General features: G+C 36.3%; 3 protein-coding genes across 4 annotated transcripts; 1 reads left to right on the top strand and 2 right to left on the bottom strand.

Moving 5' to 3' along the window:
- Positions 1-123: 123 nt before the first annotated feature.
- LOC113104363 (uncharacterized) lies at positions 124-5447 on the top strand. Its single transcript, XM_026266080.1, has 4 exons — positions 124-231; positions 426-788; positions 2434-2588; positions 3256-5447. Exons 1-4 carry the CDS (start codon positions 198-200, stop codon positions 3316-3318), a joined length of 615 nt encoding a protein of 204 aa, XP_026121865.1. The 5' UTR covers positions 124-197; the 3' UTR covers positions 3319-5447.
- Positions 5448-5561: 114 nt separating this feature from the next.
- LOC113104362 (SLAM family member 5-like) lies at positions 5562-8521 on the bottom strand. Its single transcript, XM_026266079.1, has 6 exons — positions 8161-8521; positions 7947-8077; positions 6533-6865; positions 6371-6430; positions 5915-6166; positions 5562-5794 (listed from the first exon to the last, which is right to left on the bottom strand). The coding sequence occupies exons 2-6, from the start codon at positions 7981-7983 to the stop codon at positions 5661-5663; spliced, it is 816 nt and encodes a 271-aa protein (XP_026121864.1). The 5' UTR covers positions 7984-8077; positions 8161-8521; the 3' UTR covers positions 5562-5660.
- Positions 8522-18179: 9658 nt separating this feature from the next.
- On the bottom strand, positions 18180-26275 carry LOC113104365 (protein-glutamine gamma-glutamyltransferase 2-like). Of its 2 annotated transcripts, none has more exons than XM_026266082.1 (13): positions 26154-26275; positions 25011-25190; positions 23783-24007; positions 22609-22727; positions 22281-22409; positions 21827-22004; positions 21165-21294; positions 20774-20877; positions 20446-20688; positions 19769-20044; positions 19356-19516; positions 18998-19134; positions 18180-18352 (listed from the first exon to the last, which is right to left on the bottom strand). In XM_026266082.1, the coding sequence occupies exons 1-13, from the start codon at positions 26161-26163 to the stop codon at positions 18205-18207; spliced, it is 2040 nt and encodes a 679-aa protein (XP_026121867.1). In that variant the 5' UTR covers positions 26164-26275; the 3' UTR covers positions 18180-18204. The 2 variants fall into 2 exon arrangements, with proteins under 2 accessions (XP_026121867.1, XP_026121868.1); XM_026266083.1 differs by having other exon boundaries at positions 23783-23992.
- Positions 26276-26694: the final 419 nt, after the last annotated feature.

Here is a 26694-nt window from a genome sequence, read left to right as displayed (position 1 = left end):
ATGTATTATTTCATGAGTCTGACACTAAAATATATTTTCTGAATATTTATTGGTACGTCTGTGGTGGTGTGATTATTTGTGGGCGTGGTAAGTTACCTTGCCAGCGCCACGTGAGTTGGGTAATTCCCGTTGGTAATAGACTACGATTTTATCCGGTTAAGTTATTCAACATAAAGTTGTTTTCAAAGATACCGAAAATGATACTCTTCGCTGGAGTAACGTGTGTGATTGGTAAGTTTTGTGCCGGTCTGAGCAGAAGTTACTCTCATGGGTTAATTTACAGCCTACATGTTATTATTATTATTATTATGGTAACATGTTACATTTGGTTTGAGGAAAAGTCAGCTTTTCTCGCTTTCTCTCCCTCTCTCTCTCTCTCTCTCTGTATATATATATAGTACAATGAATACTTTTCATTTTTAAAGGCATTGCTTTTGGTGCTGTGGTCGCTGGTGTTGAAGAGGATGATGCAACTGAGTCACATACGGTGCCTGAAGAAGGAAACCTCACCATCTCTATTCATATTGAGAAATTGACTGAAGACCCTCAGGTTTTGGTGACCCGTCTCAGAGGAGGCTCCTCGCAGGAACCGATAGCTCAGATGATCTGTCATAAAGGAGTCTGTGAACACCAGAGCTGGAGATCTGGAGTTTCGCTGATATCAGATACACAGAATGTTACTCTGATCCTGTTGAATGTCAGCTTAAATCAAACGGGGCTTTACAAGGTTCGCAAACAAAGCAACAAACGACTCGAAAACAAGATTTACAACATTACAGTTTATTATGGTAAGTATTACGCTAGTATGTTGTATTGTTGTTTTTCCGAGCTATCTCATGAAATCCGCTTCAGCAGTTGCATCATCATAATTTTACAGGACAGAAAGAGTAGCTTACAGCAGCATTCAGCCAGTTACGAGAAATACGCAACTGTTTATTTTGAGGCTATTCTGATTCATGAGGGCATTTAAAAACTTTGGGAAAGCATAATAAATAGCCTACATATCGCAAAGAACATGTTTTGTTTTTCTCCGTTAAGCAGAAAGAGCACCTTAGCCGCTGTGTGCTATTAAAATGAGGGTACATATGTGTTCGCAATCAACCGTGTAAGTAGAATAAAGAAAAAAGTTATTATTGAACAAAATCGATGACTGAACTGACTCGTGGGGGGACCGTGACCGATCTTGTTACTTCATGTTGCGTCATAAAGTTACGTCATGACGAGCGTGCGTGAGTGCGGAAGTGACGTATGTAAGCAAACCGAAGTCTTTGCGAATTTTGGTTGCAGTACCACCAGAGTTCCAATGGGGGCGATCGCCATGAGTGCAAAATGAATGGTAGTCTATGGGGCTAGACGGCTAAATTCGTCCCTTTCACCCGATTGCCGTTGATAAATCTTAGATCTGATTGTAGGTTTAGCAAGTTCAACATGGGTTATAGGTCGAAAGTTGAACGAACGAGTACTTATGTCTTTTCGATTTCTTACAGGTTGAGTTGTTTTTGCCCATAACACGCTAGCATTCTGCTAATGAATGTGAATGACGTCATTGACATTTTAAAAGATTTTTTTAAAGCAAATAAGTGACTCTAAAAAAATCTAACACCCAGCAATGTGTAATTTCTTTGCATCTCCTTTCGAATACAACATTCAAATTACTAAACAAAAAATTATATCTTGAGAAAAGTGGATTTTGAGGGGCCATTGACCTCCATTCATTCTGCACTCGTCCTGTGAGCGCCCTCATGTGGAATCAGAGTGGAACTGCAACCCAATTCAGAAGCCGGAAGTGTAGTGACAGTGAAACTTCTCGCCATATCAGACATTCTCTGGTACTACTGTAGGCATGATTATGGTTAGGTTGTTTTGTAAACAGTTTGCGCAAATTTTATGTTACAAATAAAAAGCAAGGCAAAGCGCAATATAACTGTCGTCGTGAACTGGAAAAGCAAAGTTAAAGGAAAATATTTCCGGTAGGCTATGAATGGATGAAGGGATTAATCGATTGGTTCCTGTAAGTGATTAAACGTCTTTAACTTTTGAAGTCTCACAATAATCAGAAACTCACTTGAGCGTCTTTGTGTTATTATGGTTTACATTTTTATACATTTTTATATACCACTGACACTCAAATATGAACATCCTCGTTATAAGGGACAACTCACAATCCTGAAAGATTTACAAAAAATTTTTTCTTTTCACCGTGTTAGATGTATTATATGTTTGTTTTGTTTTATGTAGTTATGTTGGTCACTTTATTTCAATAGTAATTTATCTTACATTGCTTTTCTCTAAACTTTTCAACAGTTCCCCTCTTCCCTTGCGCATACTGTATCTGCATTTTAACCTAAATCGAAAAAAAATACATGTATGTTTATTACAGTTATTTGTAAGAATTCACTCACTCACAGTTTTTGTTCTCTTTGTCCCTTACAGAGCCTCAGCTCAGTACCATCATCCCAGAGAAAATAGCTTCTGCTACGAACAGTGAATTAACTTCAGGAAAAAGTGCAGCTGTAGGGATCGCAGTTGTAGTGCTCTTCGCTTTAGTGGTCATCATTGGCGCTGTCATTTACAGGAAACACAAAAAGGCAAGTATTATAATTGCAGAGCAATTTGTCTTAACCTGTTGAAGAAAAAAATTGAAAATAGCGTGTTGAAAAAAAATTCAACTCGTTTGCAAAAAAAAAAAAAGCATAATATTATGGAATTTCATGATCCTGCATTGAGAAATATCAATAAAAAATGTCCCATTATGTAGATTTTATATCAAATGTCAAAAGTTTTTATGACAAAAATATTTAACATGTATTTTTTAACTTATAGTCAGCATAGAAGTGGAAAAATTTTCAAATACTCTATTTAATTTCAGAGACCTTTACACAAATACAGGTTTATTAAAAATATAAAAGCTTTTTTTTTCACAAAATCTACAATTTTCTGTTGCTGCTTGGATGCAGAAAATCATCCACAGTTGAAACACAAAACATCTGGCTTGTTTCTTCATAGTTTTATTCTTGAAATCAGGATTAGGCATCAAATAATGTCTTCAGGATCATTCGTACATGTGAAAACAGAACAGAAGAATAAGTACTGGATTTTATCCAGCAAATATAATGCAGGTTTTATTGTGCAATGACAGTGGAATGGTTGGATATTAAACCTACCATAGTTATAGTTTATACTTTGGGATCTGCATCATTATTTTCACTTGATTTGCATGGCATCCTGTAATTATGTTTTTCTATTGACTTTCAGGCAAATTCTGACAAACTGCCCCAGGACATGTTACTAGATGACATATTATTAGTGTATTATTGAAGCTCATCCAGGACTAAGCTGAATGGAATAAAACGGGTCGACTATAAGGAATCAAAATGTCATTTCCCCTCACTGAGGAGTTTTACCACTGGTGCTGTTTTCCCAAGAGATTCCAGGTGAATCAGCTGTCTTTGATCAAATATAATTATGGCTCCAAGCACTGAAGTCTGTCCACCAGGTGGAGCCAAAGGTTTAGAAATCCTGTTTGATCTAACAGTTTCGCATCAGAATGAATGGCTAAATTGATTGCAAACAGTTAATTTGTTTGTAGCACAACTGTACACTAACAAAAGCTCTTTTGGTATTGTTATATTGTTAACATTTCTGTAAAAGCACATTTCATTAAAGAAATTTCTAATTTTTAATAGCATTTAAAGCCATATAAGTAGCACATTTTCCTGTCAATCGCTTTATTGCAGCTTTTGGGATCTCTGAGTATTAAGCTAATTCTGTTTTTCTATTTTCATCAAATTACCGTATTTTTCGGACTATAAGTCGCACCTGGGTATAAGTCGCATCAGTCCAAAACTACGTCATGACGAGGAAAAAACATAAGTCGCACTGGACTATAAGTCGCATTTATTTAGAACCAAGAGAAAACATTACCATCTCCGGCCGCCAGAGGGTTAGCGTCCTCTTGTGACTATAGACGGTAATGTTTTCTCTTGGTTCATGTCTCTTAGTTCATTTCTCTTGGTTTATGTCAAATTAATTTTGATAAATAAGTCGGACCTTCTCTATAAGTCGCAGGACCAGCCAAACTATGAAAAAAGTGTGATTTATAGTCCAGAAAATACGGTAATCTCCAGTTGAGATTCAAGATCTGAAAAACAATTATACCACTAAATTATTCATATTTGACCCTGGAGCACAAAGGCAGTCATAATTATCACAGACATATTTATAGCCAACAATACACTGTGTGTCAAAATGATCAGATTTTCTTTAATGCCAAAAATAATTTGGATATTAAGTAAAGATTCAGGTTTCGTGAAGATGTTTTGTACATTTCCTACCGTAAATATATCAAAACTTAATTTGATTAATAAAATGCGTTGCTATTAACTTGATTTGGACAAGTTTAAAGAAAATATTTTGAAGAAGGTGGGTATACATGTACTTTCTTCATAAAGTTTTTACTTGCATTATTCTTTCGTTCATCAACTTTTTTGATGTTTTTGCACCCTCAGATTTCAGATTTTCAATCAGTTGTATCTCGCCCAAATACTGTCCGATCCTAACAAACCATACATCAGTGGAAAGCTATTTTATTCAGCAGATGATGTATAATTTACAATTTTAAAAAAACGGACCCTTATGACGGGTTTTGTGCTCAAAGGTCACACATAAGCTGTTGAGTTTGGACCAAGATAATCCTCACTTGAGGCTTTACTTATTATTGTTTCTGGTATTGTAATATTTTGTATTGTCTGTGCATTCTGTTTGTATTTATTTTATTGTTATTTAAAATATATTCAAGTTTTCTTAAATGCTTTCCATTCTGTTACTTCTATGTGTGTTGGCTAAACTGATTCTGGTGATGGAACGACAGAAAGTAAACATACACAGAGAAAAAAAGCACTTCTCACAGAAGAAATGAACAGATTCTGTATTAGTGTCCCTAACTGTCATTAGCTTTGAGTTGTGCTACTTAACTAAATAAAAGTACAATGTAAAAAATTATAATAATAAAAAAATACAAATACAAATATAACATGTGCACAAACCAGTAAGTTAAGCAACTATTTTTACCTTAAATTACTTTAATTTGTTTTTGTTGTCAAATGAAATAATATATTATTGCACACAATAGACCACATAGACAGAGAACTTCTATTGTTTCATAATAGAAGTTTTTATTTTCCAGAGTGCGTTTTCTAAACGAAGTCAAAAAAGTTTTATATTTGTGTATATATTTTTATTAAACATTTTAACAGTGGGTGCAGGACACTATAGTTAATTTATGTACTGTAAGTGAGGGATAGAAAAATAAAGTAAACTATGAAACATTATACCCAAATATTCTACAGTGTTTTACACTTTTACCTGAGTGTGTTTTGTTACATACTTTTCTCTCAATTTTATCTGAAAATTGTGATAAAAAATAAACTGTGAGTTTACTTGTTAACGAGATGAATTTGTTCTGACTTTGTTGTCGAGTTTTTGTCTTATTTTATCAATAAACCGTGATAATGTGAGAAATGTTGAAGGTCTGAAAATGTTTTGTTTGACTGTATGATACTACTGTACACATTTCAGAGCTTATTTGTTGTCTTTGTTAGATAGAAACTGGTTCCCAGTTATAAAATACAACAGAAACTAAATCTATTTTTAAGGTATCATCAGCATACAGAAGCAGCAGTTGTTTTCTGAGCTGAGCAGAAGATCAAATACTCGATGAGGAAAACAACAGTAATGATTCCCAGCAGACCAGACAGAACCAGAGCCTCAGAGACGCCACAGTGATCCACACAAACTGAAAGAGAAGAGTTATTCATGAACATTTTCTGTCTCATCTAATGTCTTTGTGAAAACCCTGCACAGTGTTCATTTTGGCAGAGAGTTCTGTGGTAAATGTAGTTTGATTTTCTGATACCTTCCTGTCGTGGGCAGATCTCTTTAATGTGAAGACGGATGCTCTTATTGCTCACTGGATTGACAGCTGTACAGCTGTAGGTCTCTGGATCATTATAATGAAGCTCTAATGATAAACTGAGGTTGATGCTGAGATCAGGATTGCTGGACTGGTTCAGGATTTCTCCTCCTTTATACCACGAGATGAAGACGTCTCTGTCATTTTTCACTGAGCAGAACACAGAACAGGTCTCTTTTGTTTCCTGTGATGTACCTGAAAGAAATTAAAGACTCTGACATTTCTACTGCTATGTACAAAAAGTACACGGTTTACAGAACTGCAAGATGCTATTGCAAGTTATAAACATAGAAATCTAAGAAAAGGCTGAATTATAAACTCAGAATTGAGAGAAAAAGGTCAGAATTGTAAGCTACAAATTTTTTATTATTATTTCATACATAGATCGTAAAGACAGACCTGTAGATTGGTGCACACTAGCTGACGAGCTGCTCCAGATGGCTGGTTCAGAGACAGGTGCTTTATGACAAAAGAAAAAATGAATCAATAGATCAAATCTAATCGATGATTATCCTATGATTTCCATGTTATTTTTCAATAGAGGTTGCAGCAGTAACCTACCATAAACATGAACGTTATATTTCCGTCCTGTGATGTCTGTACTGATGATGCTCAAGGCTTCATACAGCCCAGATTCATTAGTCCTGATGTCCATGATGGTTAAAATTCCAGTTTTTTGGTCTAATAGCACTCTGCCTGTGAATCTCATGTCATAATGAGTGTAAATTCTCCCTTGATGCATCTGTGCGACACGAGTATTTTCTCCGCCACTTTCAAACGTCCACATTATCTGAACGTCTTCCTTTAGATCTTCAAGTCCAGGATCTAGATTGAGAACACCTCCCTCCATCACTTCAACTGTTGCGATGTCAGTAACTTCTCCATCCACTGAAACTACATGAAAACAAGTGAAATATACAGGTAAACAAATTATTGATATGGTATATTAATAAGTACAATTTCTAAACACGTTGAATTTCATTGTGATTTGTTAAAATATCCCAAAATCCATTGCAGCATTCATGAAGCATGCAATTACTGTTTTATGATTATTGTTTTTGCAACTGACCATTGCAATGCGGTTTATACTGTTGTTGATTTTGTCATCACTTTTAATTAGCTGTTGTGTGGTGATGATAAAAACTCATTTGCTGATTGTCACTGTCATTGAGGTTTGTGTGTTAAGTGTTGTGGTTGTTGCACAACCTTAGATCCAAGATCATTCAGAGACTGTAGAGATCATCTCATTTGAAATGTCTTAACCAGATTTAAGCTTGACGTGTGATATAGGGGCTAAAAATGTCCAAATTTCAAAATCAAAACTGCCTGACATACAAACAACTGATTGAACAATGATAAGGTTTTGAATTAATGACAAGATCTTTGATTTCTTCATTTAATGGGTGTCTGTTTTGTAGCACTAGCAGGTTTGACAGAACATGGTCTAAAAAGGGGTAAAGGAAATCGTTCTGTGGTTTCACACAGTGCTGCATGTGAAGGACAGATGTTGTTTCTTTATCTTGAAAACTGAAACCATCAGCAGAAATGAAAATATACCGCTCTTTAAACCTCACATAAACAGATGATACATATTTGTAACAAATTACAAAAACAAAAAAACATTTCAAATTCAAATTAAATGTCTTTCTTTCTATCTTGCTTTCTCAGCAGGAAATAGTTATGTCAGTGTTTCTAATTTGTCGGGTCATGACATCAAAAAATAGATTGCCACAGCTTGATTTCACAGCTGATTTACTCAAATTTGATTTTTAAACAATGACAAGACAAAAAACAAAAAACAAAAAAAACAGTCAGAACATTCATATACTGTATATTGTTAAAGATTAGGTTTGTTTTGAATTGTGTGTATTTACTACATATCAGAAATCAATCATTTATACTACTTGCTGAACAGGCCACTTATCTGCTTAACCTTATAATTCAATTAAAATATCCATATCATGTGTTATCTTACCTCCCACGCAGATGAAATATAAGATGAAAGCACACATAGTGATGAATGTGTATGTTGATATTGCATTGAGTTGTTGTTCTCTCGATGATACCTGAAACTCAACTGAGCAGATGGACTTGTGAGGAAGTGACCTGCAATGAAATCACTTACTTGACCTCTACCACAAGATGGCAGTTCTGTACTAAAATATTTTCTCAAACACATTTCCACTCACCTTTATAACTTTTTCCAACTCATAAAAATGCATGTGTTGAGCAACGAACAGGCAGACAGATGTGCTTGAAACACAATTAACAGGTTTGTTTTCCACTATAAAAGAATTCCCTATGTAAAATTTTTGTGTTTATACTTTATCATGTTTTTATGTAATCATTTAACCCCTTTTAAAAAAAAGTGTGCGTGAACAAGTGAGGTGACGTGAAACCCGGCTTGCTGCAGCTTCCCATTTCTGTTTTCATCTTCTGTTTTCATAAAATAGCCACTAAAAAAGCAGTTCTAAAAGAGCTCCACGAGTGATGGGGTGTCTTTTTAAAGATGTCTTTCCACTCGTGTGTTTATGGATGTGGTCGCTTCTTGGCTCCATCTAATGGTCACGATCACTACAGTGAGGGCTTTCCCTGCTGAGCAAGTCCGTCACGCTGCTCGGATTGCGTCATATGATACTGCTTCATTGTTGGCTTCGTGATCGAGCTCCGAGATGTGAATGGAAACGTGGCGGATCTACCGGGGTGGCATAGGGTTGCAAATGCCACCCTAAAAGAAATCCACCCCTGCTGCCACCCCAGTTGGCAGCAACGAATTAAAGGTTGTGGCCAATTTGAAAATTTACCAGCGCGAATCTTTTGTGATTTGTGATCCCACTCCGAACTCCCAAACTGACTCAAATGATTCGCGAACCCGCTACGAACTCCCGAACCGATTCAAATGATGATCCCACTCCGAACTTCAGAACTGATTCAAATAATTTGCGATCCCCAAACTGACTCAAATGATTCGCGAACCCACTTTGAACTCCCGATCTGACTCAAATGATTCGCGAACCCGCTTTGAACTCCCGATCTGACTCAAATGATTTGCGATCCCCAAACTGACTCAAATGATTCGCGAACCCGCTCCGAAATCCCAAACTGACTCGATGGATTCGCGATCCCCATAACTGACTCAAATGATTCGCGAACCCGCTTTGAACTCCCGATCTGACTCAAATGATTTGTGATCCCCATAACTTACTCAAATGATTCGCGAACCCGCTTTGAACTCCCGATCTGACTCAAATGATTCGCGATCCCCAAACTGACTCAAATGATGCGCGATCCCGCTACAAACTCCCGATCTGACTCAAATGATTTGCGATCCCCAAACTGACTCAAATGATTCGCGATCCCGCTACGAACTCCCAAACTGACTCAAATGATTCGCGATCCCCTACGAACTCCCGAACTGATTCAAATGATTCGCGATCCCCATAACTGACTCAAATGATTCGCGATACCGCTACGAACTCCCGAACTGATTCAAATGATTTGCGATCCCGCTACGAACTCCCGAACTGATTCAAATGATTCGCGATCCCCAAACTGACTCAATAGCAGCAGCAGGCCAGTGCCGCACGATTCTGGTGTGTAAAGACGTTGATAAAGACCGTCACCATAGACTGTATAAAAACACAGAAAACGCAAAGCAGCCGCCAGGCTCACTACAAGCAACCAGTGTGTCACAGGCCTGAGACTCAGGAGGAAAAGGTAAAAATTGATTATCTATCAATAAATGAGGCTTTAATGAAAGCACAGACTTTGAGATGATATATAACTAAAGTTACAGTGGTGTAACGTTAATCTAGTAGGTGATACTCACTTTTAAAAAGCGTGAGGATACGAATTCACCCGTTTGTGTTTGAAAAGCGAGAGGGATTGAATCGCGGAAATTGAACTTGCTGTATAAAGCAGAAAGTCACGTGATTCGTCCATTTTTGAATGAATAAATCAAAAGTAGAGCATTTAATCAAATCTCGATATGGATTAGTGTCTGCAATATTAAATGTGTTCAGTACCGTGGATCCCTACACACAGAGTACGCAATCTGCCTAGGGCACCATCCCAGTTTCTCCAAAAAAAAAAAAAAAAAAAATTCCTCCATTCTCCCATCCGCGCTCGCGACCGCTCGCACCTCATGTTTGCTGCTGAATGTTCATGATTGATGGATGAACATCTATGCCCGGGTAGAGTACATCAGCAATCCAGCGAAGAGAAAAGAAAACTAAAAGTAAAAAATAAATAAATAAAAAAACAGGCATAAAGTTGGCTTGACGTTGGACGTTTGACGAGTCTCAAATTTAGGGACCGTCTCTAAAGTTACATGCGATATTGGTATACACTTTTCTAACGTCAGTAGCATTTGAGGAGAATGACTTGTAGTCATAAAAACAACTGTAATTGTTCATGTAGGTGTCAGCTATGATGTACAATTGAATTAAATGTAAAAATAGCCTGTAAATCATATGTAAATTATGCTACTCTTTCACATGGGCTCAAACGCAAATTTGAAGCTCTGTTCATGTAGGTGTCAGCTATAATGTACAATTGATTTTAATGTAAAAAATAGCCTTTAAATCATATGTAAATTATGCTACTCTTTCACATGGGCTCAAACGCAAATTTGAAGCTCAAGAGGATTTGAGGAGAAAGACTTGTAGTCATAAAACAATTGTAATGTGTTCATTTAGGTGTCAGCTGCAATGCACACCTTATACATTTTTTAATATATATTAAAATAAAGTATAAATCATTTAGGTAAAAATGAGGCCCGTTTATCACTTTCAGGCACATTCCTGTGAAAGTTTTTTTTTTTTTTTCAGGTTCCCTTACGAAAATTACCCATGGTTTTAACAATAACACCACAAATCATGTTCTTGTAGCCATGGCAACTGCAAATTAACCATGGTTTTGTTACTTCAAATAATAATTTACAAAGTATTAATATATCGTAATATATATATATATTTTTTGTTGTTGCTATAAAAACAGACATAAGCCATCAATAGCCTTTAAAATGACTTAAAATGCATTATATGAAAAATTAATGAGGCAATAATGATTGGTTAAAAATAACACTTTTAAAATACATAATGTAGGCAAATACAAATAAACAATTTATGTACATGTTATTACAAATGCCATGTGATGATGTGAATTTGTAATTTCGGTATAACTTTGAATATAGTACTATTGCACAGTATAGTATGCTATACTTCAAGTAGGCTTAATAGCTAATAATAATATTTAATTAAAAAACACAGAAACTCTGGTTACAACCCACCAAAATAAAAGTTTGGTCTAACTCAAAGAAATTATGTAAAAAATTGCTTAGTAAAATATATTTAAAAAAAGATATACTAAAACATTATTTTAAGGGAATATCACACAAGTTTTCATAGAAGTTTTAATTTAAGCTTGCCACAACAATAACACCATATTTTTCAAAAACTATTTCTAAAAGTACATTTGTATTTGTGCCTATAATGCTTATTTATTTATTATTATTGTCAGCTAATAAAACCTATGCTTCAGGGACCATATTCATATAACATCTAAGGTTAAATGTAGCTCTTGACTGGTTGAGTTAGATGATGATTAACACTAAACAGTAGAAAATCAGTTGAGTCTCACCAGCTGGAAATGTCGTTGGCTGTTAAAATCTTGTGTTTCTTATAATAAATTGACATATTGATAACACTGAATCTTTTATAATGCTTTTAATTACATGTCGATGGACACTGTATGCATTAGTGAGTGTGGTGGTGCTTATGGGGTATGTTCACTTATTCCTTATATGAACTGTTTCAAATGCAAGACATTGATTGCATGAGATTAAGTTTGTAAATGATAGCCTGTGCCCTTTTGTAGTGTGCACATATATTTATCATCAAACTGTGACTAAATTCAGTATATATACGTCTCCCATATGTTGCCACCCCTCAAAAATTCCTCATCGATATTTTTTCTAGATCCGCCCCTGTTTGTGAGATTCTATAATCTCTGTGTAGAGTCGGTGTCCTCTCGTGTACTTGCCTCAGATGGCTGGTAATGCTGTACCGGCTCAGTGTCAATCACGCTTGCTATGCCATTCAGGATACAGGATACATGCGCTTAAGAGCTTCTCAGTTTAGTTTCCCTTTTGGCTAACCCTGTTGAAGTTCCTCCTGCACCCTCGGCAGTCAGGCGTGGTGGAGCGTCAGACGCCAGGCCCAGCACTCGTGTGTATGCCCAAGGTCAGCCCTTGTGCTGGGCTAGGTGCCCGTGTGTAGTGTGTCCCCATTCGGGTGATCCCACATGTGTATTCTTCCACAGTACGGCTTCCATCACAGTAAGCTTGTGTCTTTCACTAGCAGAGATTTCTCTGCCATCTCTGATGTGTAGTGATCTCACCCCTGGCAGGATGAGTCTGACTGAAAGGGAATTTCTCAGTTGCGTATGTAACCCTCGATCCCTGAAGGAGGGAATGGAGACATTACGTTCTGTCACCACAATTGCTGTACCACCGATTTGCTGTCTCGACTCCTCAATGAAAAACTTAATGTGCGACTGCACGTGCTCTCCTTATATACCCGCACTGCGGGGTGGGGTGGGCAATGCAAATCTCGCGTGCCAACATTCATTGGCTTGTTTTGTTTACACCCGTAGGCGATTCGTCTCTTTAGCGAGATCCCAATTCTTCAGTCACTGATGTAACGTCTCTGTTCCCTCCATCAGGGAATGAGGGTTACATACGTGAACAGACATTTCTACTGTACATTACTGCAGCTCAGTGTTGCCAAGTCTGAGGTTTTCCCTTTGAAAGGGGCTATTTTAATACTGTTGCCCTAGGGTGACCAAATGCGCCGTTCATACGGGACACGTCCCAGCCAGGATTTTAATAATGCCTAAAACATCCAGAGCAGTTTGACCAATAAGATGCAGGTTTTGTACATAATCGACCAATCGTTGGGCTGCGTGTGAGAAGGTGAGATCTAGAGGGAATGATCAAAGCGATTCAAATATGCACATGTTTGTTTGTTCAATTGACTTGAAGCGTCACTGCACACAAATCCCAAAAAAAAACAAAGTGCACCACAATGCTTCAAGTTAAATGAACGACAAACGCATGAAAGCAATTCGAAAGCATAAGGAGCCGTCTGCTCTGCTCTTTATAGCTCTCATGAATGTTACACAACGATCAACCTGCACAGTGCAAATAGCCAAAACCTGGATATTTTAGGCAATATTAAAATCCTGACTGGGACGTGTCCAGTATGAACGGTGCATATGATCACCCTATGTTGCCGCGGGTTGGTTTTCATGTCCGTGGGTTTAAGCGACCCCAATTAGATGTTATTTAGCCTCTTGCGAGTTTTACCAGGGAAACCCCACCAAAAACGAATTTTTACCCCACCGCAATGCGATTACCGGGGATCCTCCTTTAAATGTACAGTAATTGGGCTAGTTTTGAGAAGCAATTGGGTGGGTTTTGTTGTGAAAACCTGGCAACCCAGTTGCATTTTGGGGGATTAGTGGCTTAAAACAGACTGGCCATTTTTTTTCTCTTCAAATTAAGACATGCCTTTGCATTTGTAAAACTCTAATAAATCTATCGACAATGTTTTTCCAGTAGCACTCCTTTAAACAGTCTGCTAAAGTGAACCAAGTTAAAAAATAATAATAAATTAATCAGTGTCAGCCTACACGACAACTTTTGGGATATTTTTAAGTATTTTTTTTTTTTTTTGGAGACAATGGGTTTTATGCCCAGTAATATTTACATTATAACACAATGGCTACGATGACACAACATATTTTAATTTAGTGATGCCCAGTGTATTGGTTCTTGGGTGTTTTGTAAGTGATCTTAATATGACAGGTTTGAATATCTCCAAAGGTGAATGGGATTTGAGGGTTATTGCAGATAGTCAGAAGATGACCACACCAATCTTCTGAATCACTGAATGCCATTTCAATGCAGATTGCTCTTTCATAAATTCTAGAGGGTCAATGTTCAAATGCACGGGTAAAATTGCAGACATTGGGTTGAGAGGTATACGCTATTCAGATTGTCACATTTAAATGTTATTGCATGATGGTTTTCTAGGATGAAACACATTTGTTGTTGACACAGCTGTCACAGTAGACCACAATCGATAAAACATACTAGCACACCAAACTAAATGACTGGAAAATATGTAAATTGTGCAGGAACCTGAACTCTCTAATCTTTTGTTTTCATTTCATGTTGGTTCTTTTAAGGGGTTTGACTTCAATTGGAGCATTACATACAAGCCCAAACTAGTATGAATAAATCAGCCCAAATGCAGGATGATTTCATTTGGCATTCGGTTGAGGTGAAAGCAGATCTAGTAAGTAAGAGGAACAAGTTCATTAAATATTTATCTTTATTGATATATTTAAAAACTTATTTAAGAAATCTAAATCTAAAATACACAATGAACATATAAATAGCTACATGTTACTGGTATTCAGAAAACAGTATGTTTACATCAAAGTACAGCAGATCTGCTACATCTTTTATACGTTACTACCAGACAGGGTTTTGCAAGTGGATTAAATGGGATATTCTCCCCAAAAATAAAATTACCCAATTGTTTACCCAACGTCACATCATTTCAAATCTGTATGTTTCTTTCTGTCTAAAAAAATCTATTGTAAAAGCCAGCTTTTGTTGTTTAGACCTTAGTGTTCTTTAAAATATCTATGTATTTGTGTTACACAGAAGAAAGAAATCCAGGTTTGGAATTACATGAAGTTGGCAAGAAATAGATTTTTTGGATGAACTATCTTTTTAACTTTGTGTTAGATCACATCTAATATTTCTCAAAAGAAAAGCAGTATTTGTTTTTCTAATGCTTTTTGGTACACCAACATATGGGAAGTACTTTTAGCAAAAGCTGAGTTTTCCAACTCTTTTGAGATAGAGGAAAGGATGCACAAACCCTGTCATGAGCCCAATACTCAATGCCCCAGACCAGGACAAAAGAAACCTCTTTAAATCTATAAGATAATAAAGCCCAAGAGAAATAATCATAGGGCCGTACATAAGCACTGCAGATGCCAACACAATCCGAATGATCCGAAAAGCTTTGAGTTTGTCTTGGTTCGTTGCCTCTTTCCTCTTGAAGTCGTCACCAGGTCCAGGTTGCTTCAGAGCCTTCAGGACCATCAAGCAGCTGAAAACTTTGATGCTGAAAAAAACAAGCAGTTCTGGCAAAACCAATTGATGAAGTTCAATGATGTTCAGTGAAACTATAAAGCTTGAGATGACTGTCAGAATCCATCCGATGATGGATAACGCAATTCTGTATTTCATGGGTTTGAGCTTCAAGAAGGTCACGGGATAGAGAACCCCTACGTAACGCTCCACACAAGTGCAGCTCTGAAACAAAGGACGGCCGACTAACAACAGCATACCAGGAAAGTATACGCCAAACTTGCAATTGGTACAGTTAAAGAAATACTGCTGTATGATAAAAACATAAGAAGAGCAGAAGACGACCTCAACGAGTGCCGCATTGAAGATGAAGATTTCGGTCGACTGTCCCTGAATCATCTCTTTCACACTCAGCCACAGGATGTAACAGTTTGCCGGTAGACTGAGAACCATGTTGATGCTGAGAGAGAAGGTAATAAAGTAGTTGGGTATAACATAGCACAAGCTGTAGTTACCTGACAAAATCAATGGTGTGCATGTTGAAGTGTTTGTTTGGTCCCACGTCACCATTGTTTAATCTATAAGAAAACAATAAAAATTGGAGGAAGAGATTGGTATAGAAGAAAATAAGTGTAAACATTTTAAAAAACAAAATTTGATCTAAAGAAAAGTATCTCACAAGAAAGTGTTGTTAGGCTTTTAAACACCAACACGTCCAAAGCACACTGCCAACCGTGCTTCAGTTCAGCAGACTGAAGGTGGAACTGATTGTGGTTTGCTTTAAATGCTGCAGAGCTGATTCATAATTCAGATTTATGACTTATTGAGGAGTTTCAGACATTTTGAGCATTTTTGCATTGATGCAATATTCAAATTCAAGTTTTTCTAACATGAGAAATGGATGTCAAGCATGCAAATGGACGGCAGTTTATTCCAACCACACTTGCATTTGTAAAGTTGAATAATTTTGTCTGTTTAAAGTAAAAAATTATGAATTTACTGTACATAAATTAGTACAAAACAGATATGGACAAATGTATACATATATATTAGAGGTGGGCATAGATTAATTTTTTAAATCTAGATTAATCTCATTGTGATCTTGAAATTAATCTAGATTAAAATGGCTCATTCGAATTCTGCCGAAGGCATTCAGAATATGTGTGTTACCCAAATAAAATTGACAAACAGTAAGTCTTTGAGAAGGGGTTTATCAAGCTAGGTGGTGCATTAGAAAAGGGGCTCATCTCCTGTTTCCGAAATGCATCACAAAGTGCTTGAAAAAGCTGTAAACTAATTCCACATTGCACAAGGTGCAAACAACTTTACGCCTGTTTCACACCAATATTTAAGTTTTTTTTTCAAGTTTGTAGGTGTCAAGGTACAGAAACCAAATAATTAGATGTAAAATTGCACTGGATAGTCTTCCATGTAAAAATGAAATATACAATGAAACCTACATTTATTCAGACACCTTCAACATTTCTCACATTATTACAGTTTTGCTATATATATATATATATATATATATATATATATATATATCAAAAATTATACCTGGTGTCTGAATAATTTTTGGTTTGACTGTTAAAACTACAAAGTAATTCAGTCAAGAGCAGTGAGTGATTTTCTTTCATGTTCTTGGATTTACATTACAGCAGCCAGTAGCTAAATTAGACGAGGTCCCTTTAAGAGACGATGAACGCATCCAATATAATACACATCCCATTTTTTCCTAAACTGTTTACTTTCACTTAAAAAATAACTGACAGTTTTTTCGAGGACAATTTCCCAGGTGAATATTTTGACATGTTTTGTATGTATTTGTCGGCACGAGCAAAAAGCTCTGCTCTGTTCACCTTTTCCGCGTCTTGTGTTCGGATGCTTTAATGTTTAAATCGACAAGAGGTAAGGCGTAAAAACATGACAAAAAGATAAGCTTTCGTGACGATGCACAGCAGTGGCCCGTCAACTGTCCTGAGCATCTTTTTAAGCTGGCCTCAGCGAGTCAGTTATATAAAATATCAAGGTGAAAGTCATCATAGCTCGCCTAGCTCCCAACCGAACTTTGATAATAGATTAACGGCGATATTTTTTTTTTATCGCCCGATAAGAATCTCGCGTTAAGGCCGATAACGGCCCACCACTAAAATATATATATATATATATATATATATATATATATATATATATATATATATATATATATATATATATATATATATATATAATATATATATATATATATATAATATGAAACAGTTGCTTAGAATTTCACTTATTTTATGACAACAACATTTTAGATGGCTGTGAAATTTCACAATCCTAGATCCCAATTTTGATACCACAGCAAACACTACTATCTTAAATAATTTAAACTTCAAATATTTAAGAGAAAATGTTTTTAATCCTCGTGAAAGGTATTCAGTTAAGAGCAGTGAGTTCTTCTATTTTTATATTGTTGTTTGACTGAAATTAATAACACATAAAACAACAGGTTTATTAGGCTGCTGTCACTTTAAGACCTATTGCACTGGTCCAATATACTTATAAATAAAATTTAATGTAAATAGTGCAAAATATTGCAAAAGAACTCAATTCAATGTTTTGTGCACACAGACAGAAATTTCAGACAGCATGCAATTACAAAATTGAACCGTTTAAAGATGACTGAATGTTTCCGGGCCGTTGGGCAGTCATTATTGTTGGCCCTTACACCAAGATCTTATACTGCCCTGAAAGCATTTTCCCTGTTTCTGTGCTTTCTTCCATGTTGTAATGGTAAGCCCATACTGTTCAGTTTTCATACTAGATTTAGGCATGCTGATTGGTTCTAATTGCACACAGTCATGCCTTCTCATTTCATGATTTTATTATAATTTCATTCATTTACACAGCCCTTGTACAAAATATTCATAACTAATTTTTGCAGCAGAACTTGCATTTAAGGAGATTTCATTTCCAAATCGTGTGCATGTTTTTCATGCTGAAAATTCAAATTGATATCTGACTCCACATGAACTAACAGAATAAGACCTCACAAGCATAAGTAAAAATAGTCCATTTATTCATATATGACAAGATTCTCATAGGTCACAACATTGTGAAGTTTATCGCTGGCAAAATCTATCAGTATCTTCCTTTGTCCTGGCAGCTTTGGTGTGAACTGCACTTTGGCCGCGGCCAACTCTTTAGGACCAACTGTTCCAACCCTGTTTTAAAAAAAAAAAAAAGTGTTACAGCTATGCAACTTTTTATTTTTAGACTTTTAATAAACAACACCACTCTAAACTGGCAATAATTCATATCATAAGTATCTGAAATTACATTAAACAAAATCTAAAATGTGATCTTTTTAAATGTCATCTCTCATAATCAACAAACATTATATGCTTTTAAATTGTTTCAAAAGGTTGCTTTAATGCTCTATTGCTAAGTAGATGGATGGATGCATAGGGACTTGAGGAAACATGCACAAATTGCTGATTGATCGTGCATAATAAGCTTAAATACGACATGCTATTACTGTTTAGTGATTTTACCTCTTTTTAAGGTAAACACAGCTTTGATTGAAAAAATTATGTTGAATTAAAAACTTATATAGCTAGCTGCTTTTTATGATTAAGTTGTAGTTTCTAACTAATTTTAGAGTAGTCTGCGAGGCTAAAATTTCAAAGTACCTTCTCTAACACTGTTTCTTATGCTGATATGTTGTACTGATGCATTACCACCGCTGAAGTTTTTCATCTGTCTTTCAATCTGATCATGTGATGAGTTGAAATGACACCAGGTATGTCTACAGGAGGAATGAGGGAATGTATTTTCACACCCCGGTCCGGACTGATCGGGTGACTTACTCATGAGTGATGGGTTTGCCGTCGGTCAGGTTGGCACCATGTATAGTGAACACACAGTTCTCCAAGGGCTCCGGAAGTGGATTCTGCAGTGCTAAATCTGCCACCAGGTTCTGGCCCACTTTTGGGACACCCAGGATCTGCGGGGGGACAGAATCACACCTTATTAGAGCCATGAGTCTTCCTTACAGTACATTGATTCATATTAATTATGTATTGGCTGTTTCACCCCAGTGAGCAACCCAAGACTCTTAAGGGATTTTAAATACAAACCTAACCAAATTTTTCACAATAACTGTAAACTAATTTTCTAAAGCCAGCATACTATAAATGTAAATAGTAGAGAGAAGTTGACGTTTACATTGACGATTATTTCAGGGCCATCCAGTATGATGGTCTTCTTTGCTCTGTAGAAATCCCGTGTCTCTGCATCGATGAGTAAAGCCAACAGTTTGATCATCCTGTCTTGAGTTATAGCTTTGCTATACTCTGCATATTCCAGTCGAAGGGTTACTTTACCCCCTGAACATAAAACACGATTAGACAGTTACCTTTTTGAATATAAACTCTTACTGGCATAGATGGTTCCATGAAGAACCTTTAACATTCATGGAGCTTTCATTCCACAAAAGGTTCTTAATAATGAACCAGAAACGGAATGGTTCTTTTGGGAACCAAAAATGGTTATTCTATAGTATTCATTTTATAAAAGACTTTATATGCATGTCCAAAGTTACAGTTACGTTAGTTAAAAACTTAGGGAACCAGGCTCACCTTCAGTCGAAGCCAAATTCATCTCTGTAAACTCGCCCAGTCCACAGGTTTCTCCAAGTTTGCCATTGTAAGACACTGCTTGGGCGTAGAACATAACTCTACAGGACTTCGTGACCATGGTGTTGTTTTTTAACTCTGCGTAGACGTCAAAATCAGAGCCGATCTGCATGTCTGGGGTCACTTTAATTTTAATGTGCAAACCAGGCTCCTCTCCAGCCTGTGCTAGTTTGTTGTGATGATTTGCCTTCTCATAAACCCTTCTCTCTTCTTCAGAACCTGAACAGAAAACACATTTATCATATAGGGGGCAATGAAAAATGTTAATATAGCATATCAGTACCAGAAAATGCTTAATCGTCCTACCCTATGTTTTGGATGATTGTGTCTCTATCTGGCTTTTAAACTAGCCTCACCAATAAGTCATATGCTAATACACCAGCTAGTATAAACAAACTTGACTCAGCATATAATCTAATATAATATAATATAAGCTATTGTGTTTTAGGGTCTTATAGAAATAATTAAGAGTTTAAGAGGATAGATGCTCCAGCAATAACCTAGAATTAAGTGGCTTGCTCTGTGGTATACTAAAATCAGAGTTTATGGATTTTCCTTTTGGGAATTGAATTTGCATCCAACCTAGATTCTTAACCCTGAATGAATGAAAGGCTCCCTACCCTCTGGATACTTGTAGTTGTGTGTAATGTCCTCTCTCTCATCTCGACCCACTGCTTTGGTGCTGATGGATTTCCCGACCTCCGTAGTGGATCCGCCCATCTTAAACACCCTTCCATCTCTCAGTTTGATGTACTCCACCACATCAGCGTTCACCTCGGCGTACACGAACGGGACGTCATATTTGAAAGTGAGCTCGCCCTCTTTAATGGCTCTCACAGGGGCTGGTCCACAACAGAAGACCCCTGGCAGAAGATGGACAGCAGGACTGAGGTTCTCCTTCATTGACTCTACTTCTCCACTTCTATTAGGCATTGATTATTGGCTCACCTTCACTCCGATGCTGAGGTGTTGGGTCGCTCGATTGCCAACCCTCGTACCCTAGCGTCAGGTCTGGACGTGTCATCCAGTTCTCCACCCAAACATGGAAGTTCCTAATGCAGAACAAGGTATGTTTTTCTTATTTGGATTATATTATTAATAATAAAAGTTCCAAAATGTTTTTTTGCAGCAGTGCTATGATATAACCATTTTGGTTTCCATAAAAAAGAAGAACATATTAATAATCTGAAGAACCTTTTCCCACTATAAGAAACTTATTGTGCATTGAAAAGGTTTGATGGACGCTCTTCATCTAAGGTTTTTCAATAAAACCAAAGATAACCCTAAAAAGTTCACCAATTATCTTTATCTTGTTTAATTTTGGCTGTACAGTGCATACCATATAGAGTCGTTAGCAATGTTCTCATCAAACTCGTTGTAGAAACGCTCCATCACTAGGTCTCCATTGCTGTCACGTGCTGATCCATAGTTGGTGACAACTCTGCATGGGATTCCCAAAGCTCTGGACACTGCAACATCAATCAAACACATAAACAAGATATGGTTTTATCATATCTGAGATAATATGTGAAAATGCATGGGATAAGTTTATATAATTGGGACATGAAAAGGAATGGGCCTTTAAAAAGTAAGCATGATTCCCAAAAAAGTGAAGGTTATGAGTCAGGGTTATGATTGTTAACATTTTAAAATTAAAAATAATTTTAAAATGTGTTCATTTAGGTCTAACCACTTAGTTACGAAGGCAACATTAAAAATTTTCATCTACTTTAAGTACAAAAATAATTAAAACTAATATAATAACTATATAGACATATTTATTATTATAAAGATTTCTCGTGTTGAATATTCAGAGTCTTTTAATTTCTGGTCTATATTTAAAATTCCCAAAACGAGAAAACCGAAAACAATGGACAAATAAAATGAACAAACCTCCCTATCCTATTGAATTTTCCATGATGTCAAAAAATATCTGTCTGCTAATCAGGTGAATGACTGTTAATTGACTTGTGATAATTATTGCGGAAGTTAATGGGTCACCTGTGCAGGCAACAGCTGCGAATACCCAGCACTGTCCGTAACGCACCGCCCTGCATCCGTCATTACTCCACTGCCGGAGGATGGAGCAGCTGTCCTTCCATACGGTGGGCTTCACGCCGTCCTCATAGTCATCTGACCAGTTACCCACCAGAACGCCTTTATCACCTAGACTGTTGATCTGGACGGTACAAAACAGTTTTACACTCGAAAGCAGCTCTTGCATTTATTTAATGCATGTAAAAATAATGTTATCATGCTGCTATAGACAAATACATAACTAGATTATTTTTTTAAGTCTCAAATAATCAGAATTTTATCATTTTGCTCAGTCAGTCAAAAACATTTTTAGATTCCAATTTCAACTGAATAAGATTTGAGCTGGTGATAATCAAGCAGAACACTCATAACTTTAAAATGAGTAGAACGTCAGTAATATTTGAGGTCTGTAACTGACCATGGCACTGAGGACTCGGGTCACATAAACGGGGTTCCTCCTCTCAGAACAGTCCAGCGCTGCGTCACTTATATAGTTTGGACTCTCATCTAAAATCTGCAAACAGATGTCCAGTATGCCAGGCTCGAACTGTGGAAACAGAAACCAAACATGTCAGTGAAGCACAGATGCTTTGGGGATTAATACTGTTTGAATGTTTTATTGGGTGCTTGGTTATCAAAAAATAATTGTTTTAAAAGTAGGCAAATGAATGTATGAATTCGAGGAAGCTTCTGATGAACATGTTGCTACTGTGAAGCAACCCTAGAGATGTTTTGAGTTGTAGTACCTGTCCAAAGGTCCATGGTAAGACTGTGATGCGTTTGGGTATCCCGCGGAAGATCAGCCCGTCCTGACAGAGGACGTATTCCTCCCTCTCAGCATCACTCGCCAGAAACACTGAGTCCTCTGAAACAACCAACACAGACCGAAAATATATTCCATTTTGAACATGTTTTTTGTTCATTTTTATCGAAATTGACTTACAACTGTCAAATGTAAACAGTATTGGCAATGCCACGATTACAAACGTTAGAATCAAGTCAAAGCTAATATTATAATTTAAAAAATGTGTGGTAAGGTTTATAAAGTTCTGATCACTTGCAAAACTTCCTAATATTACATGAGAGAGTAAAAAAAAAAAATTATATATAGTACAAAATAAGAATGGTGCTTTTTCAAATGTTATATATCTGTTTCAATGCAAAAATGAAAAATAACAAAAGCATCCAAATGTAAAACATTTAAAAAAATGTTTTAATTGCTTAATTTATTGTCAGAACTTATAATTATTTATAAATAACAAAATATAATTTTGAAAACTTAATCTTTGAATCAGCATCCCAACATTAGTAGAGAAAGAAGTGTTGGATTTTATTCAGCAAATATGATGAGGGTATTCTAATATTATATTATGCATATTGTGCCCAGGATGACAAAAACATAAGAATTTGATCGTTTACACTGAAACAAATATGCAAAAATCCTATTTTAACACTGTTCAGACTGCAAAAAAAAAAAAAAAAAAAAGATTTATGCATAAAGCCAAAGTCATTTTGATTGTTTGCTCCGGTAAATTTAAATGGATAGTTCACCCAAAAATGAGGGTGACGCAGAGGAGAAGAATTGAATATAGTTGTTTTTTTTGTTTTTCTTTCAGCACATAAATTATTCTCTTAGCTTCATAAAAATTACATTTAACAACTGACGTCACATGGACTGTTTTAACAATGTCCTTACTGCCTTTCTGAGCCTTGAACACATCAGTTGTGTTGCTGTCTAAGCAGGGTCAGAAAGCTCTCGGATTTCATCTGAAATATCTCAATTTGTGTTCCAAAGATGAATGAAGGTCTTATGGCTTTGGAAGGACATGAGGGTCAGTAATTAATGACAGAATTTTCATTTTTGGATGAACTATCCCTTTAAGTGCTTCATTATCGGTCACCGATGACAGAACAGCTTACGTTTGCACCAGGGGTTAAAGAGCAGGACAAACTCTCCCAGACTGACTCCTTCTTCCTGATCCAGGATCAGCTTATAGACTCCGATAGGAGCGTTTGGGTGCGAGCACACGGTCAGAGATACAGTGCTGTCAGACGCCTCTGCTGTGGCACTCCAGCTTGATCTGGAGATGAATCTGCTGAGGCTGAATTTGGCTTTGGTTTGTGCCTCCACTGAGGGGATGGGACCTGAAACCCAACAGAAAGACATGAATGGATGGGCACAAGTATCTCAAATGTGACGTGCACGTTTGGAAACCTTTACATCATGTTTCTAATAATATACTTGTGAATGATCTGATGACTGTGAGCAGCGTTACTGTCGTTCCTCGTAGCACTGTAAATCCTCCAAATACAGGAGGAACTTCACTGGCATGGAACGCCTGGAAATAAACCAGCTCTGATTTATTTCAAGTATTTTAACAAAGTCATTAACAAGGACTCAGTGCCCTTCATGCATGTTTATTATATTTATTTAGTTGATTTATAATTAACATTATAATTAACATAATTTATACACACACAAATGTAGCATTCTACAAATGTTCAAAATTACATTTTCTTTTAATTATAATAATATTTTAGTAATAAAAATGCAAGATTATAATCATGCTACTTATATCTTCTAAAATGTAATTTTATTAAAATAAATTATTTGTTATATTTTTATATTATTTGCTTTATTTACATTATTATAAAATGCATATGCAATATTGTATATGTTTGTGCTTTTGTCTTTGGATATATAACCAATACATCATATCTATACATCTTCTAAAATATCATTAAAATAAATTTAATATTTGTTTTCTTTAAATGTATACATGTTGAAAAATATATTTTGATATAACAGTTTTTTACAATTTATATGCTGTCTTTTTTTATATAATAATACATTTTCAATATGTGGCTAGTTCTTTTAAGGTCATCAGTGCAAAAGCTGTTTTTAGTTCATCAGTAGGGACTAATTATTGAAACTAACCAGCTAACCTCTGACCCCTCCACTCCTATTTCCAGACGGATCATGTTAACTTGGTTGTTAACCCTAACCCTAACTGCGTTCATTTGCTTAAAAAGTTAAATCTGTCCAACTTTGTTGCATTGCCAGAGGCTGCTTTTACTGGTGATGTTACTGTAAGCTGCTATGGTTCATATTTGTAAAGTCTGAATAGGATGGAAGTGATTGAGGAACCTGTTTGGGCGATGAAGTTGATACTGTCCCCATTTTGAAAGTGAGTCCCCGGTCGCAGGTGAAGTGTGATGGTGAACGGCTGTCCTCTCCTCACGATCAGTCGGTCCGCACCGTTCTGCACCGTATGGTGGTCCGTGTTGTTCACCTCACACACCAGATCAATGCGTTCGATCTCCACCACTGAGAAGAGAAGAGACAGAACAAAGACACGCAGTCATTTGTGCTTTGTGCTAATTATACTGCAAAGAATAATGATTCTTCTCAGTATTTCCGTCATGTTTTTCAGTATAAATAACTAAACAGTCTTGAATCTTAAACATAAATTTACTTGAGTAGCAAAATTACTTCATAAATTTTGTTTTCTAAAAAATGTTTTAAAAACTTCATGCTTCATGCCAGAGGGGTCAGAAAAATAACTTAATTCAAATTTATTTTTCCGACCACGCTGGCAGATATTTTCTCGTTTTAAACAAAGTCACTTCATTTGGACAGTTTTTCATTTCAAACTAATTTTGCTTTTCAAGTAAATGTATCTTAAGATATCTGTACTGGAAAATAAGACAGAATTATTATTATTATTACTAATGATTTTGAAAATTTTGAATGGCAACGCACTTGTTAACACATGCTGCTGTTTAAGCATTTCTATTTTTGGTACATGACCCATAAATTCTTGACCAACATGAGAGGAATCAGAATGAATGGGTTTGCATGCTTTTCATTGCACAGGAACATCATGCACAGCTAGAAATGAATGCAAAAGGGCTCAAAGTCACACTTTAGCAATCTGAGCTGAACATGTGTAGATATTATAAAACGGATAAATACTGTACCACAGTCACAAGTGATAGTGCAAGATCAGCAACACAGATGCTATTGTAGAAGGAAAGTATTGAAAACTTAACAGTATTTCAGCCTTGAGACAAACATTTGCAATGCAGATATCTGTTTGTTTGGATGCAAATAATCAGTTTTGCATGCTTCAGATATCAGATTTCTATACATTGAAGACACATATACAAAAGAACTGATCATGCTTTTGCGTTTCCCATAAATATTTTCTTGTGCATTTCCCCAATAAATATGCAAATGCACCACAAAATCACACTTTTGTTTCTTAAGCTGCCGTGAAGGCGATCCTACCTTTGTCCATGGTCTCCGGGGGTAATGCTCAGCGTGTGACTCGTGTTGGGTGACTTCAGCTGGTGTTGGGGTCACTGGAGAGATATTTCGGGCGTAGCGTCCTAATGTTACGGTGGTGTCAGGGGACGTTCTGTAGACTTTGAACCCCGGCTCTTCCATGTCTTCCATGACTGACGGCATTAAATCACATTACAGCATGTCATATTACATGAGTCTATTTCTGACAAACGGTCTCTGTGGGCTTGTAGAAGCACATTAATTATGATCTCTCGTTTTTCAGTTTTAAATGTTCATTTTCGTTAATGCAAACAATGCAAACATCAACATTAGGGAATGTTCCATTTTTGAACATTCTGAGTTTAATTTGTTCTCTGAGCATTTTTAAACAATTAGTAGTATTGTATGATTAAAAATGTTAAATGAACATCAAACTGAAACAATTCCATGAATTATGTATGAATATATTACATTTTTGTGCTTTAATGTTTAACAAACATTATTAAGACCAGATAGCTTTAAACTTTGTTCTGGTATTGCTTGG

Source organism: Carassius auratus, unplaced genomic scaffold (genome assembly GCF_003368295.1).
Source record: "Carassius auratus strain Wakin unplaced genomic scaffold, ASM336829v1 scaf_tig00218011, whole genome shotgun sequence".
Taxonomy (NCBI): domain Eukaryota; kingdom Metazoa; phylum Chordata; class Actinopteri; order Cypriniformes; family Cyprinidae; genus Carassius; species Carassius auratus.
Note: the sequence above shows the minus strand (reverse complement) of the source record. Positions and strands in the feature narration are given on the sequence as shown.

What these genes read in the sequence shown, in the direction of transcription:
- LOC113104363 (XM_026266080.1), top strand. Translation starts at nt 198, where the DNA reads ATGATACTCTTCGCTGGAGTAACGTGTGTGATTG. An exon ending in TGGAGTAACGTGTGTGATTG is followed by an intron (nt 232 to 425) that starts GTAAGTTTTGTG and finishes TCATTTTTAAAG; the next exon opens with GCATTGCTTTTGGTGCTGTG. An exon ending in TTTACAGGAAACACAAAAAG is followed by an intron (nt 2,589 to 3,255) that starts GCAAGTATTATA and finishes ATTGACTTTCAG; the next exon opens with GCAAATTCTGACAAACTGCC.
- LOC113104362 (XM_026266079.1), bottom strand. Translation starts at nt 7,983, where the DNA reads ATGTGTGCTTTCATCTTATATTTCATCTGCGTGGGAG. An exon ending in ATATAACGTTCATGTTTATG is followed by an intron (nt 6,431 to 6,532) that starts GTAGGTTACTGC and finishes TTTGTCATAAAG; the next exon opens with CACCTGTCTCTGAACCAGCC. An exon ending in GATCTGCCCACGACAGGAAG is followed by an intron (nt 5,795 to 5,914) that starts GTATCAGAAAAT and finishes CTTCTCTTTCAG; the next exon opens with TTTGTGTGGATCACTGTGGC.
- LOC113104365 (XM_026266082.1), bottom strand. An exon ending in CTTTAACCCCTGGTGCAAAC is followed by an intron (nt 22,728 to 23,782) that starts GTAAGCTGTTCT and finishes TGGTTGTTTCAG; the next exon opens with AGGACTCAGTGTTTCTGGCG. An exon ending in ACCTCAGCATCGGAGTGAAG is followed by an intron (nt 20,689 to 20,773) that starts GTGAGCCAATAA and finishes ATCTTCTGCCAG; the next exon opens with GGGTCTTCTGTTGTGGACCA.